The sequence below is a fragment of the Diabrotica virgifera genome, chromosome 3 (genome assembly GCF_917563875.1).
Source record: "Diabrotica virgifera virgifera chromosome 3, PGI_DIABVI_V3a".
Classification (NCBI taxonomy): Eukaryota; Metazoa; Arthropoda; class Insecta; order Coleoptera; family Chrysomelidae; genus Diabrotica; species Diabrotica virgifera.
In genome coordinates, this window is record NC_065445.1 from 248575328 (window position 1) to 248590781 (window position 15454).

At 31.7% G+C, this 15454-nt stretch overlaps 1 protein-coding gene and 1 long non-coding RNA gene across 5 annotated transcripts in view; one reads left to right on the forward strand and one right to left on the reverse strand.

The window, feature by feature from the left end:
• Positions 1 to 1798: 1798 nt before the first annotated feature.
• Positions 1799 to 11535, reverse strand: LOC126881668 (uncharacterized). 2 transcript variants are annotated; one of them, XR_007696957.1, is made up of 2 exons: positions 11450 to 11535; positions 1799 to 2320 (listed from the first exon to the last, which is right to left on the reverse strand). It is a non-coding gene; the product is annotated as an uncharacterized LOC126881668 (long non-coding RNA). The 2 variants fall into 2 exon arrangements; XR_007696956.1 differs by having other exon boundaries at positions 11446 to 11535.
• LOC114337794 (lipase member H-A) overlaps positions 5384 to 15454 on the forward strand; it is a 38164-nt gene continuing 28093 nt past the window's right edge. For 2 of the 3 annotated variants that reach the window (XM_028288326.2, XM_050646058.1), the window contains exon 1: positions 5384 to 5502. In XM_028288326.2, the coding sequence (XP_028144127.2) occupies positions 5421 to 5502 (82 nt within the window). In that variant the 5' untranslated portion in view covers positions 5384 to 5420. The remainder of the gene's footprint in view (positions 5503 to 15454) is intronic. The other variant, XM_028288327.2, reaches the window with a different exon arrangement.

Genomic DNA, 15454 nt, shown 5'->3' on the forward strand with positions numbered 1-15454 from the left:
AAAACCAACTATTGCTGAAAAAAAATAAAAAAGACCTTTTTGAATTGTTACAGTTCATCCCGCCAGTACATCATACTTTCTATAATAGCCTTAATAGTTCCAACAGAGTCCAGGATTAAGTGCTTCATTATGAGTCAGACGAAGAATTACCATAACTATGTACTATTTGCATTGTTTCCTAATAAAACTTGTGCTCATGTGGTGTAACCTGTTTATTATTTCACATACAACCAAAATATGATACGTGCAGAAGTGGTGTAACCCACATTTTTTTTCTAATTATTAGCTTAATTAACACAAAACTATACAGTTAGTGTAGATTCTAAAGTATTTTTTATAAATCAAAAACAAAACAAATAAAATAATGTTTACAAAAAAAATTAAATTAAAAATCAGTTTACCCAAATTTTAATTCCTTATTATCTCCTAAGTAAGTAGTCTGGGGTTACACCACTTTTGCGCTGATAGCCTCATTTGTATTTTCACTGTCAGACCACGGCTGTATTCTTCAAAATGAATGACGAGATATTAATTGAATTGGTGCGTAAAAATTAGCATCTTTTCGGCATAGAAATGAAAACAATAGTATATTGTGCAACAAGTGCAGAAAGGTACTAATTTTTCACGAGTTTCAAAAGTTGACAAATCTATGAATCAAAAGTCAACTAGACTTTTGAGAGAATTGCTAAAGACTGTTTAACACTGGAATTCCATTGGAATTCTATGGAATTCAATAAATCTATGAATCAAAAGTCAACTAGACTTTTGATTCATAGATGGTGCTAGTAGCATCTTTGGTAATTATGTTGATAATTACCCGGAAAGGATGAAAGGATTTCATTTCAGTTCAGTGCCTCTACCCATATGCTCCGATAAGGAAACGGTTATTCCGAAATACGTATAAGCACATAATAGAGGTTCTGTACTGTAATCAAATCTGAACCATATTTTCTTTTCTGTTAGTTTATACTTTATTCACCTTTGGTGGATATTAAAGGAAATAGTTCGCTAAAATTATTATCACGGTGAATGACAGGACGTGAAATGCAATTTAGATTTCCTTTGTCGAGTATTTCGCCACTCTGTTATGCTTTATTTTTCCAACTTAAAAAGCTCAGAGGATAAATAATTTCGAATTTTATTTCCTGACTTTTTAGACGACTTTTTATATTATATCTGTTTGACTCTGGCATTTCTTCTCATGTATGTATTATTGTTACTATTCGGGTCGCGATAGGATCCGGGGATCATCATCATCATCATCATTTCACTCGGATCTATCCACTGCTGGATATAGGTCTCCCTCAGTCTTTTCCATGCATTTCTGTTTTGTGCTGTTTGCATCCAGTTTTTGTCGATCTGAGGATACTTCTCAGGAAATATCCTCATAGCTAAGGACATGATGTGTCGTTGCTGAGGCTACCTATCAGCCCATTCCTGTACATATTCCATAAGAGAGGAGATATGACTTCTCTGCTGACAGCCTTGCTACCTTTGCTTGCACTGTATCTCCCAGTAATGCTGCGTACATCACACATCTCCTCAGAATGCAGTCTATCCATCTGTAGCTTGTTTCATCAATTTCTTTTAGACAAATCTTTCTTGTGATGGCTTGGTAGAAGGTACCTCTATATGTTACCTCTATATCGCGACAGAATAATAAAATATATCAAGAAATATACTTAATATGACCTCTTTGTTTTTCAGTACGTAATCCGCCCTCTGTTCGAGATAACGCAGTGTCATTTCCATAGGAAATCCTACTCTATAGGAAGACTCAAAAAAATATAGGAAGACCTATGTTAAAAAATTTATGAAATAACGCAAAGTAGATATATAATTAAAAATGAATAACCATTTTCAATTTCCCATGTTTTCAATTTTAACCAGAGAAGGTTCCCATTGTTTTCATTCTGGTGTGGTGTAGAATAGCATTATGTTGTTTTATATGCCATTAGAGTGAAAACTTAGTATTCTTAGATATATAATTATTCTTCTTCTTTTGGCATCATAACCCTGGATGGATCTTTGCCTCGCTCGCTATGTCCTTCTCTGGTGTGCTCTTCTTCTCCATTATCTTATGTTCATGGTTTCAAGGTCGTCTTCCATGTCATACAGCCATCTCGTTCTGGGCCTTGCTTTTTTTCGTCTTCCTATCCGCTTCCATTGTAATATTTTCTTTGTCGTTTTTACATCGCCCTGTCTCTGTACATGTCCCAGCCATGACAGTCTTCGACATTTCACAAATCTTATCCTATTTTAAGCTTCATTTCTTGGAGTAAAAGAGGAGGAAACGTACGTAAGCGGATGATGGTGGCCTCTGAAACAAAATTAAATCCCAACTATATTTCATCATCAATAAATTATTAGTAGTAATTGCACAAGAGCTCTAAAATTATTGAATTTTTCCCGAGTGTCACTTTGGCAGTTTTAATTTCACGAGCCGAAGGCGAGTGAAATTATGTCAAAGTTTCACGAGTGCAAAAATTCTATATTAATGTTAGAGTTCGAGTGCAATTTGTTGCGATTATTTCATGAATAAAACTGTTCAAAACCAAAATTTTATTGTAATTTATATATGTAAGTACCAATTAGTGAAATTAAACACACAGTTGTTATAAATATGTATTTGACGGTTGAAAGTCATCACTTTTATAATTTTTAAAACATTTGTCATTAATGTCACTGAATGTATTTTTTCGTAGCAACCAAGGGCATCTGACGTAATATACTTAACGACGGGAGATTATCAAAAATTATCACCTTAATTTGCATGTCTGTAGCTTTCTATTGGTCAGAATCTCCTATGAATGAAATAATCAGTAGTAATTGCACAAGCGCTCTAAAATTATTAATTTTTTCCCGAGTGACACTTTGACAGTTTTAATTTCACGAGGAGAAGGCGAGTGAAATTATGTCAAAGTGTCACGAGGGCAAAAATTCTATATTAATTTTAGAGATCGAGTGGAATCTGTTGCGATTATTTCATGAATGAAACCGTTCAAAACCAAAATTTTATTTTAATTTATTTATGTAAGTACAAATTAGTACAATTAAACACAGAGTTGTTATAAATATTTGATGGTTGAAAGTCATCACTTTTATAATTTTTAAAACATTAATTGTCATTAATGTCACTGAATGTATTTTTTCATAGCAACGAAGGGCATCTGACGTAATATACTTGACGACAGGAAATTATCAAAAATTATCGGGTATAATATCACAAGAGAGTGAGAATAAATTGAAAATAATGCGACAGTTTTTCGAAAATTTGTTGTCTGTAAATAGCCAGGAGAGCCCGCAGGGCTCGAGTGGCTATTGTCCAATGACAACAAATTTGAGTAAAAATGAAGCATTATTTTCTTATTTATTCTTACTGTCGTGTGATATTCGTAAAATTATTTTTTAATACGTATATTATAGATATTTTCTTAAATATGACAGTTGTCAAAACTAGGAAACTGGTTGACATTAAACAGAAACAATCTACTTAAAAAAATTCTATCGGTAATTTTCTACAGTAAATAATTCTCAGTATAATTTTAATCTGATTGGACAGAATTAAACACGTGATCAAATATCTTACTATACGATTGGAAGTTAAAATAAAAAAAAATAATCAGTTTCATTTTTATTTCTGTAGCTTTCTATTGGTCAGAATCTCCTATGAATTAAATAATCAAAATCTATCAAAATTTATATGCATAAGATCAGCAGTTACATAATTTCCAATTAGCTAAGAGAACTAAGGAAAAAAATATCCTGTTGGTGACACAACCCCCTCCAGGCCGAAACCAAATTTTTTTAGTAGTATGGACATCTATAATAATAACCTATATGTTTCCTGCAGCCGATTTTGATGATATACATAGTTATAAACAAATGAAGATCAAAAAACGGTAAATTTTCGCTTTTTTCGTCTATAACCAAAAAGTTAAGCATTTTAAACAAATTTGAGAGAAAAAAACTCATAAATCGTATAAATAACTTCAATATGTCTATCCTTATTGGTTGCTTAGAAAATTGCAAAATAAATCATAAATTTTGAGTTTATGTAAATATTCATAACTTATGTAAAAATTAACTTAAAACGTTCCTATTACACGGAATGCTGAGACTTCTAGTGCTTAAATCATACCCCAAATTTCAAAGTAATTGGTCAAATAGTTTTAAAGGCATTTAATTTGTTTCTCCCAAATTAATTTTTTTGCAACACTATAAGTCAGAAAATGATAAAGTTACACTAATACTTTGGATAGTTTATAGAAGAAGAAGATTTATACTATTAATTTAATTAAAAAAAAAATGACAAAAAATAATTCTAAATACTGCAAAATTATTTTGCAAAATCACGTGAATTAAAAAAATGGGGGGCTAACTTCGTCCCTAATTGTCCTAGGACAATTGTTTTTCTTTCTAAATGTGTATAAAAATTCAATCATTTCAAATATGGAAAAATAATTTTTCTACGGGTAATGGTTAAAAAGTTTAATTGTTTATAAGTAAGCAAAAAATCGACGTGTTTTGCAAAATAAGTTTACACTGTTTAAAATTACTTTTTGTAATTTTTTTTAATTAAGTCAATAGTATTTAATGTTTTCCTTCCATAAACTGATTTATGATTTATTTTGCAATTTTCTAAGCAACCAATAAGGATAGACATATTCAGCTAACTTCATTTGTTTATAACTATGTATATCATCAAAATCGGCTGCAGGAAACATATAGGTTATTATTATAGATGTCCATACTACTCAAAAAATTTGGTTTCGGCCTGGAGGGGGATGTGTCACGAGAAAAATCTTATTTCTCTGGACTAAATACGTATGTTTGTTGTTCATGGACGTTGATCATGGACGGACAAGATAACCAACGAGACCATATTACGAAGAGTGGGCAAAGAAAAAGGGGTGGTGTATACCATTAAAAGGAGGAAGTTAAAATAGCTCGGACACATAATGTGAAACGGCTCTAAATACAGATTACTGAAGGTAATCCTTCAAGGTAAAGTATTCGGAAAGCGAGGAATTGGGAGAAGAAGAATATCATGGTTAAAGAACCTGAGGAAATGGTTCGCCACAACAACAACAACAACTAATCTATTTAAAGCATCAGTTAATAAAATAATTATAGCCAGAATGATCGCCAATATTCGAAACGAATAGGCACTAAAAGAAGAAGATGTTTGTTGTTATTGTTTTCTTGTAAGGTATAATGATTTGTATTTCAATAATAATTTATTGAATATTTAAAAGTAGAAGTTCATTTGCTTTTCTATTTAAATTAAAATTTAAGATAATTAGTTCTACTCTGTTAAGTTTTCGCGTTATCACTGATTGCATAATAAACAAAATTTGAAAGTATATATACATATGTACTGTCGCGGCAACCAAGCTTCGACTAAACTTTGAAACAGAATGAAGCTACAATATTTGTCATTACTAGTATTAGTGGCTGTTTTTACGGCAACAAATTGTTCCACTTACTTACCAGAAAGACGTAAGTAATATTTTTGAAGTTATACTTCTTTAGGCGCGATTGAGAGTGAATGTTTATCATTCTGGGCGCATGCGCACACAGACAGTATGGAGTTCGTTGCTAATCTTCCAAGTTATGTATGTATCAGCGCAAATAAGTTATTAAAAGAATATATTAGTGTTTTTAGTAAATATATTATTTATTATAATTTTTGTGTCTTTGGATTTGTCTTCCTCGGTAGTAAGATAATAAGTATCTATTATAATATCTTTATACTTCACTTGATCTATTTATCACCGTGATTTCTAATTATGTCCGAGATGTCACGTACACAGAGCGATGATGGCTTCGTTGGTAAAGCATTCGACCACTGATCGAAAAGTCCCGGGTTCGAATCCGGACGATATATTCTCTTTTTGTTTAATTTTTGGTATTGTTTTAATAAAAAAAATTTGAAAGTGGTAGGTAAGTATTAAAATTAATATAATATTTAAATAAAATACAAATAAACCGTTTAGTATATTTATTTAGTTGAAAGTATATAATAGAAGTATAACTTTTTACGTGCGTACAAAGTACACACACATTATTTTTTTTATAAAATTCTCTTATTCGTTTACTTCATCAATCAATCGCGTCCACTGCTGGACATAGGCCTCCCTCAGTTTTTTCAGTGTTCTTTACACTGGGCCACTTGTAGCCAGTTTCCCGCTACTCTTTTTATGTCGTCAGTCCATTTAGTCGGTGGTCGTCCTCGGCTTCTTTTGTAGTTTCTGGACCTCTATTCCATGATTCGTCGTGTCCACCGTGCATCTTGTGTTCTAGCTAAGTGCCCTGCCCAGTTCCACTTAAGCGTCGTAGCTCTTTCGATAACGTCTTGAACTCCTGATCTTTGACTGATTTGTCGGTTTGTTATATAGTCTCGAAGGCCCACATTCAGCATTCCACGTTCTATGGCTCGTTGTGTAACTCTGAGTTTATTTCCGGATTTTGTGCCAGTGTTAAAGTATCTGCTCCATAAGTTTGTACAGGCAAAACAAATTGGTTATTAACCTTTCACTTGAGACACATTATGGGAATTAAACTTTTTAGAATATGGCTTAGTTTGCCAAATGCTGCCTATGAAAGGTATAGTCGCCTCTATATTTCATGAGTTTCATTGTCTGTGCTTATTCTGATCTCGTGTCCCAGATATTTGTAAGTGCAACAACATGCCATCATCATCATCATCGTCATCATCATCATCATCATCATCATCATCATCATCATCATCATCATCATCATCATCATCATCATCATCATCATCATCATCATCCAGCTTCTTCTCTTGTTGCATCCATCTACCCTATATTCTTTTTATGTCGTCTGTCCAGCGTGTTGGTGGTCTGCCTTTGCTTCTCTTGTCTATGCGAGGTCTCACTTCTAAAAGCTCCTTCCCACGGTCTGCGATTCTACGTATCATCACGCACAGCCGACGACTACGGACAAGAACGCACCGCGGACAGAGGTCTTCCCATGGTCCGCGACAGTCTGTGTTTTTGATTGAGATTGAACTATTTAGCTTTATTCCTCGCTAGCGAAACGGCTGACGGTGTCACTCATGTGACTCTTTTAATTTGTAATTTAATTTGGGTATTGATTACATTGCGTTTTTCATGTTTCTTATCTCTTTCAATGTTTTCGTTAATAGCATACGGTGTGAAATGTGTAGTATGCGCATTCCATGCAAATCAACAATTATACACATATGTGTTATATTTTTAACAAAATTTGTTAAATTTATCAACTTGTAAAAAAATCGTTGGCCAAAAACAAATTTTGGACCAACTTTAGATGAGCTAAAATGCTCCGTTCAAATTCGACACTACCTCCCGGGCTATAAGTCCCCCATTCAATTAAATACAAACGCTGAATTCTTTTGAATTCAGCTAGCCCAAAGTGAAAGTATTCCTTTGTGTCCGTTTGGATACAGGTGGCCTAAATGATCAAAGTTATTTGTATCTGTAGATGTAAATGATACAACTGGCGTTTAACGTATTAAAAAATCATGACAGCACGGCCCCATATCGCACTTTAATCTTTACCGATTTTCGACGGATCACCCCAGACGTGTTTGTGCTACCACGAATGACCACTTCCCACGGTGCGTGGTGCGAGCTGGTCCGTGTCCGTCCGTGATATTGTCGATCGTGGGAAGCCGCTATAACAGTCTTTTTGTCCACCTGTCATCCTGCAGTCTCGCTATATGTCCGGCGAAACTCCATTTTAATCTGGTAATTCTTTAATTATTTAATTCTAATATATAGCAATCTAATGTAGTAATTCTTCTATCTATCTCTTGGGTCTGATTGTCTCTAGAAATTTTGATGTCGTGTCTGAGATATCGATATTGACTTATCTCTTGTATGATTTATCTTCGAGTGTTATTATCTCCCAACACTAAGTTAGTCATTATTTTGGTTTTGTCTTTATTTATTTGCAAACCAACCTCTTCAGCTGCTTTCGCAAGCTTTGTGAGCATTTCGTTTGCTTCGTTGATGCCGTCAACGATTATGACAATATCATCAGCTAACCGGAAATTTGTTGGTCTAACACCTCTCTCGATTTTGACTTTATTAGTGAATCATTTATTTTGAATTTATTATGATGAATCAAACGAGTGTACCTGTAATCTATTCGACAATGGGCAAGTGCTGTCGCTATTTTATCAATTTTTATTATGTCGAAGGTCTTCTGGAAATTAACAAATATCAGTACTAGTGGTCGGTTATATTCGAAAGTTTTTTCTATCAATACCTTTAGTGCTGCAGTATTATTTGTACATACATGCTCAACAAAGTTCCAGTTTTGGTGTTGAAGACACCAATTTACGTGATCAACCTTTTACTGTCTGGTTAACTCGGGTTCCCGTAACTTCCTCCTGCTATATAGTCCTTGGGTACGGCAACTCTTCTTCTTATCGCTTCAACTAAAATATTTACACCTATAGCTTCTAAAAGCTGCAGGTTTCAAATACATATTGATTCCATATAAGTTTGGTTGAGTATATTTATATTTTTAATCAATATAATTTTCAGAATCCACAAGAAAGAATTTCCTGTATCTGGCTGTATACCATTAATTACAAAAATTTGAAGAAAAATATTCTGCATAAAAGGTATATTTATTTTAAAAAATCCTAAAAAGGGCTACAAATACAACAGAACGTTTTCGCTCTAAAGAGAGCATCATCAGTGTTCTTGCCTAAAAGTATAACCATAATCAGTGAAGACAAAGTTAATAAAATTTTAAATGTTGACCAACATAAAAAACAAAGTTAGGTTATACTTCCCACAAAACAATTTCATGTTCTTAGTAGATTCATAGAACATACTTTTCAGAAAAAGTATATGCTGAGAATATGCGCAATTACCATTGCGAATGTGCAGAGCAGATACTGAGTATATAGTACGTTAAAGTATTTAAACGTTCTATGTATATACTTAGAATGTACTACCGCACTTCTTTTCAGTATATACCAAGAATATACTTTTTACAATATTCCAAGGAGGTGCTATAAACCTTCTATTTATATACTTAGAACGTACACTTGGCGTCAAAAAAAACTGGTACAAGTCTTATAACCGAAAATCGTGTTTTTCTAGTTGTGTAAACTGGTCTTATAACATATGTTATTCATATTTCTAGGCAACGTTGCCAGTTCAACTAAAATATTATATCAAACCAGCTAAAAGCAGGACTGGGCGGCAGACCGCAAGTTTTTAGTAGTTTACTAAAAATTAAAACAACATCGAGCATTCTCGATTAGTCAGTCACATTTATTTAAACATGCATCCTAAAAAATTATTTTAGTAATTTTGTAATGTTCCATCATCTCAATTAAGTACCCATAAATTAATTCGTGTTCTATTATAATTTATGACAGATATGACATGAATGACAGATAACAACTCTAGACTTGACATTAAATTATTGTGTTTAATTTAAAATCGAGAAGTGTGAAGGGTTTCTCGTAAAGTGTAGTACAAAACTCTTTTAGAGTTGTGGGATACTAATAAATAAAGCACACTGGAAAAATTAAAATTTGAAATTAATACAAAATGAATAACTTTTACAGTGAACAAGTGTGGAACTTAAATATTATGTACAGTGGAACCTGCTTAATTCGAACTTCCATAATTCGAAATCTTCTTTAATTCGAATTTTTATTCTGGTCCCTAGCATTTCCTATATAAGTAATGGTAAAACGTCGTGAGTAATTCGAATTATATTTTGGATAGTTCGAACTTTTCTGCTACCTTTTCTGAATATCTTAGAATCTTTTGTCATTACTGAGAAGCTAAATTCTAAAAAGTAGCTAAAAATTTCGGATCTCTTTGGAAAAAATAAAGTCAGTCCTTTTTATAGCTTGCAAATGTTTTAATTGGTATTTTTGGCCGAATTTTGTTAGCCAATTTTTTTAGGTTGACAAAACTCGGGCAAGAATAGGAACAAAAACCTCTCCAAGCGATAAAAATGATTAACTACTGTTTTTTTGCTAATCAACTACTGATATTTATGATTTGCAGATGTTTTTGTAGGTAATCCTTGTTTTTGTAGATTTATTTTTTAATTCGAATTTTCGGATAATTCGAATTTTTTTAACGGTCCCCTGAGATTCGAATTATCCAAGTTTCACTGTATTACAATAAAATTCGAAACTGCTGAAATATTAGGGACATAGTTGTGTTTTATTAAATGTATTCATTTTTTTCGATTCATGAGAAATATAACGAATATTTTTGAAAAATTTAAACGCAGAATGAAAGACTACATTATTACTGAGGGCCGAAAGTCCCTGAAAACTTCTATGTTTATTTTAATAAGTTACAGGGGGAAAATAAAGAGAAAATTTAGTGATGTTTAATTGCAAATATTTCATTCAAAAAATTTTTTTTATTTATTCTAATGGACTTTCGGCCCTCGGTAATATAATATATTTCATTTTGCGTTTAAATTTTTCAAAAATACTTAGGTATTAGTTTTTTAAGTATTCGAAAAAAATGAAGACATTTTAGTCCATTGAAATGTTACATTGTAATTATATTCAAAATATAATTAAACATATTCCAAAATTTTGTAAAAATATAATAATTTTTCACAGAAATACACCAAAGTTAGGCCACACACATTACCACAATGTGTATCGGTTGCATTCGGTCACAGTGAAGTTATAAATATTGACAATTTGAACTGTCAAAATTTTTATTTTATCATTTCTTGTTTAAAAAATTATAAAATTGATAAAATAGCCTCAGTTGAGGAGAAAGTAATAATAATATAGATGTTTTATTCAGTCAATAGTGTGCGAACAATCAGGTAAATAATAACGTGGGCCTAACTTTTACACACATACCTACTGTGGCAAATGTAGGTATTTTTCAAAACGTTGGAATGTGTTTAAATCCTAGAACAATTTTAGCTTTTGTTTTTAATACAGATTTTAATCCTCTACAAATAGCTTCTCATGACTTTTGTTGTAAAATGATTAGGGAAACAGGACTTTAACAGTTTAGAATTTTACATTGAGTTACCTATAGCCCGTTTGACAATTCACCACCATGATTTTTGAACGTTATTTTTTGTATTTAGATTTAGTGCAATTCCATTATCTGTGTTGGCAACAACGTCGTTATTCACGAGCCATTGTGTCCAGTCTGAAAACAGGTTTACATTGGGAAAAAAAAGTGTACCAGTTTTTTTTGACGCGAAGTGTACTACCGCACATCTTTTTAGTATCTGAGAAGAATATACTTTTAAGAATATTTCAAGGAAGTGCTATATTACTCAAAAGTACGTTTTCAGCATCACCTAATCTCATCTTAGGTTCTACCAAGTACCTAGTTGTTAGATATTCTAATTGCATATGAGAATGTAGTTAGTACATTCTACAATATTAAATATAGTAATGAAACACAGACTTACTCACAATCATTTAATTATACTTTGACGACCGGTTTCGATCTCTACAATATACAGATCATCTTCAGGTCGGCGTTACAAGTAGTTAAATGCTACAATAAGAGAAAACTTGTGTTAGACCAGTGTCTGATTGAAGAGATGTTAATAGAAAGCCAAATTTAAAAATTTTTTATAAAATTTTTTGAAATAAAGGTTTGCAACTGTTGACATTTCAGAATATTGGTATATACAAAGTCAAACCTATGAGTAAAAATGCTCATAGGCATGTATGTGCAAATGGGTGCATACAGTTTGAATTTGTTGAGATTAAAATTTTTAACCATTAAAAAACAAAAACAAAATAAACATAAACTGACTTAAATATGCTTCAAAATTCAAAGTAGTAATAATAAAAGAGATAGTAATATTGTTCTAATCTACTTACATGCCGTTACAAGGATTGCGTTGCAACTTAGTTGTTGTCATATTAGTACGTCCAAATTATGCTAATTGGTTTGTTGGGATAGTGATAGGGTAAACAGACATGTTACGTAGGTTAAAACACAGTAAGATTTCAAATTTGGAATTGATCCTGAAGGAAGATGCGTATGTGAAACGGGTGATGTTTTGTTCGAATGGAGAAAGACAATGCTCCAGGAGTTGCGTATTAATTGTAGCAAAGTATGAAATGTTATTCTAGGATCTTGTACGAATGTGATGGTCTAAGCTCGTAGATGTTATACGATGCGGGCAGAGGTCAAAGTATAGGACATGACAAATAGGAAATTGTTGTCATAAATTAATACAATTTAAGATATGTTGTTCTCAGTAAATTAACTGAGGGATGTCATAAGTATAATAATATCATAATATTATGAAGTAGTAAGTGCCATACACTATGAAACTATGAAGTGTATAGAAATAAAGGGAAACTAGTTAGTTAAATGAAAAAATTATTATCAAAACATCGGTTAAGAAACTGTAAATTAAAAAATTTCAAAAAGGTAAGAAATTGATAAAATTAAAGAATATTTTGTTTGAGCTATTGTATAATGGGATATGTACAAAGAAAAAGAAAGAAACGAAATATTAATGGAAGGGTGTAGGCACTTACTTGAGAATAGTTTTTAACTAAATAAATAAATTAACACATAACACATAGGGTTTAAAAGCACAAAGACATAACAATTATTGGTAAAAGGTTTTTTTAAGGGAGGTAGCACTACATTTCCCCAATTACTATTTAACTTAGTTTTTACTTCCTAAATTGAAGTCTAGTTTTTGTGTTTTCAAGAGGGAATATTGACAGTGTAGACAGATGTAGGTTATCTGAAATGTCAAAACACTTCTTCTCAAATGTTGTACAGTAATTGCCTATTTTACTTAAATCTCTTAGTAACATAAAGTATACAGCATTTAATATCTCATAGTTGCCTGACCGTTTGAACATTTAATACGGAGTCTGATCAGTGCAATATTCTTAAACATTAAACACGTGTTTCTCAATATAAAAATGTCACCCTAAATTATTTGTAATTCACTAAGACTACACATTTTATATTATAGCTTTATAAATTTAATAAGTTCCGATATGGAGGTGCATGATCATTTTGTACAAGTTATCAAAACCTTTTAATCTATTAAATACTTTAAATTTATAACTTACCATTTATGGCGCATGAGGAAGTTGGTTGGCACCAATACTTAAATACAAATAGGATTTAAACAAACTTTAGGTTCTCTTTTAAATTAACACCCCCCCCCTACCTCCCTCTACACACCTGTCATTAAACATTCCGCTTCCTTTGACCTCGTTGACGTGGCATTGCCACGACTGCAATATTAACAATACTACCAACCAACTTTCTTTTATTTTTCTTTTTCTTTGTCTTTGTTATAACTTTCACGTTTTATATCTGTTTTCATTTACTAAATTTAAATAGACTAGGCTAATCAATTTATCTTACTCATCTACAATTATGCAACAGGTGATATGCTTGTACGTTAGATTATGCACTGCCTACTTACACTTAAACTCAACACTTCTTCTCTACTTTAATTCTTCTCTACTTGAATACTAATGTAGAATAATACATCTGTCATCTTTTAATCATGTACTTTTATTATTGTTACAACATTTTTTCACAATAGTGGTTACACATATAGTTTAGATTTTGTTATTAATGCTATAAATTAACAACTATCTTTTTTGTAAAATTTGAAAATGCTGTATACTTTATGTTACTAAGAGATTTAAGTAAAATAGGCAATTACTGTACAACATTTGAGAAGAAGTGTTTTGACATTTCAGATAACCTACATCTGTCTACACTGTCAATATTCCCTCTTGAAAACACAAAAACTAGACTTCAATTTAGGAAGTAAAAACTAAGTTAAATAGTAATTGGGGAAATGTAGTGCTACCTCCCTTAAAAAAACCTTTTACCAATAATTGTTATGTCTTTGTGCTTTTAAACCCTATGTGTTATGTGTTAATTTATTTATTTAGTTAAAAACTATTCTCAAGTAAGTGCCTACACCCTTCCATTAATATTTCGTTTCTTTCTTTTTCTTTGTACATATCCCATTATACAATAGCTCAAACAAAATATTCTTTAATTTTATCAATTTCTTACCTTTTTGAAATTTTTTAATTTACAGTTTCTTAACCGATGTTTTGATAATAATTTTTTCATTTAACTAACTAGTTTCCCTTTATTTCTATACACTTCATAGTTTCATAGTGTATGGCACTTACTACTTCATAATATTATGATATTATTATACTTATGACATCCCTCAGTTAATTTACTGAGAACAACATATCTTAAATTGTATTAATTTATGACAACAATTTCCTATTTGTCATGTCCTATACTTTGACCTCTGCCCGCATCGTATAACATCTACGAGCTTAGACCATCACATTCGTACAAGATCCTAGAATAACATTTCATACTTTGCTACAATTAATACGCAACTCCTGGAGCATTGTCTTTCTCCATTCGAACAAAACATCACCCGTTTCACATACGCATCTTCCTTCAGGATCAATTCCAAATTTGAAATCTTACTGTGTTTTAACCTACGTAACATGTCTGTTTACCCTATCACTATCCCAACAAACCAATTAGCATAATTTGGACGTACTAATATGACAACAACTAAGTTGCAACGCAATCCTTGTAACGGCATGTAAGTAGATTAGAACAATATTACTATCTCTTTTATTATTACTACTTTGAATTTTGAAGCATATTTAAGTCAGTTTATGTTTATTTTGTTTTTGTTTTTTAATGGTTAAAAATTTTAATCTCAACAAATTCAAACTGTATGCACCCATTTGCACATACATGCCTATGAGCATTTTTACTCATAGGTTTGACTTTGTATATACCAATATTCTGAAATGTCAACAGTTGCAAACCTTTATTTCAAAAAATTTTATAAAAAATTTTTAAATTTGGCTTTCTATTAACATCTCTTCAATCAGACACTGGTCTAACACAAGTTTTCTCTTATTGTAGCATTTAACTACTTGTAACGCCGACCTGAAGATGATCTGTATATTGTAGAGATCGAAACCGGTCGTCAAAGTATAATTAAATGATTGTGAGTAAGTCTGTGTTTCATTACTATATTTAATATGGACTCACATATGCAACCCATTCAATATTTCTACAATATTACTTAAAAAGTAAGTATATATAAATTTTGATTATTTATATAAATATTATATATTATTTATCTAAACTAACCTATAAGTAACTATAATTTATATACTTAAGTATATGTACTTACCTACTATTTAAGTAATATTGAGTTACACAATGAATCATATTTTGAAGCACCGTAAACAAAATAAAGAGATTATGTACGTTGAGTCCGGGAATCTTTAGGCTAAGGCTCCACGGGCGAAAAATTTACACTAGCAGTAGCCGTAAAACGAACTTAAGGTTCCGCGGAACGGAATAGGTATAGCCGAACTGAACCGACTACGCACAAGTCCTGTGGTCGGTTCAGTTCGGCTATT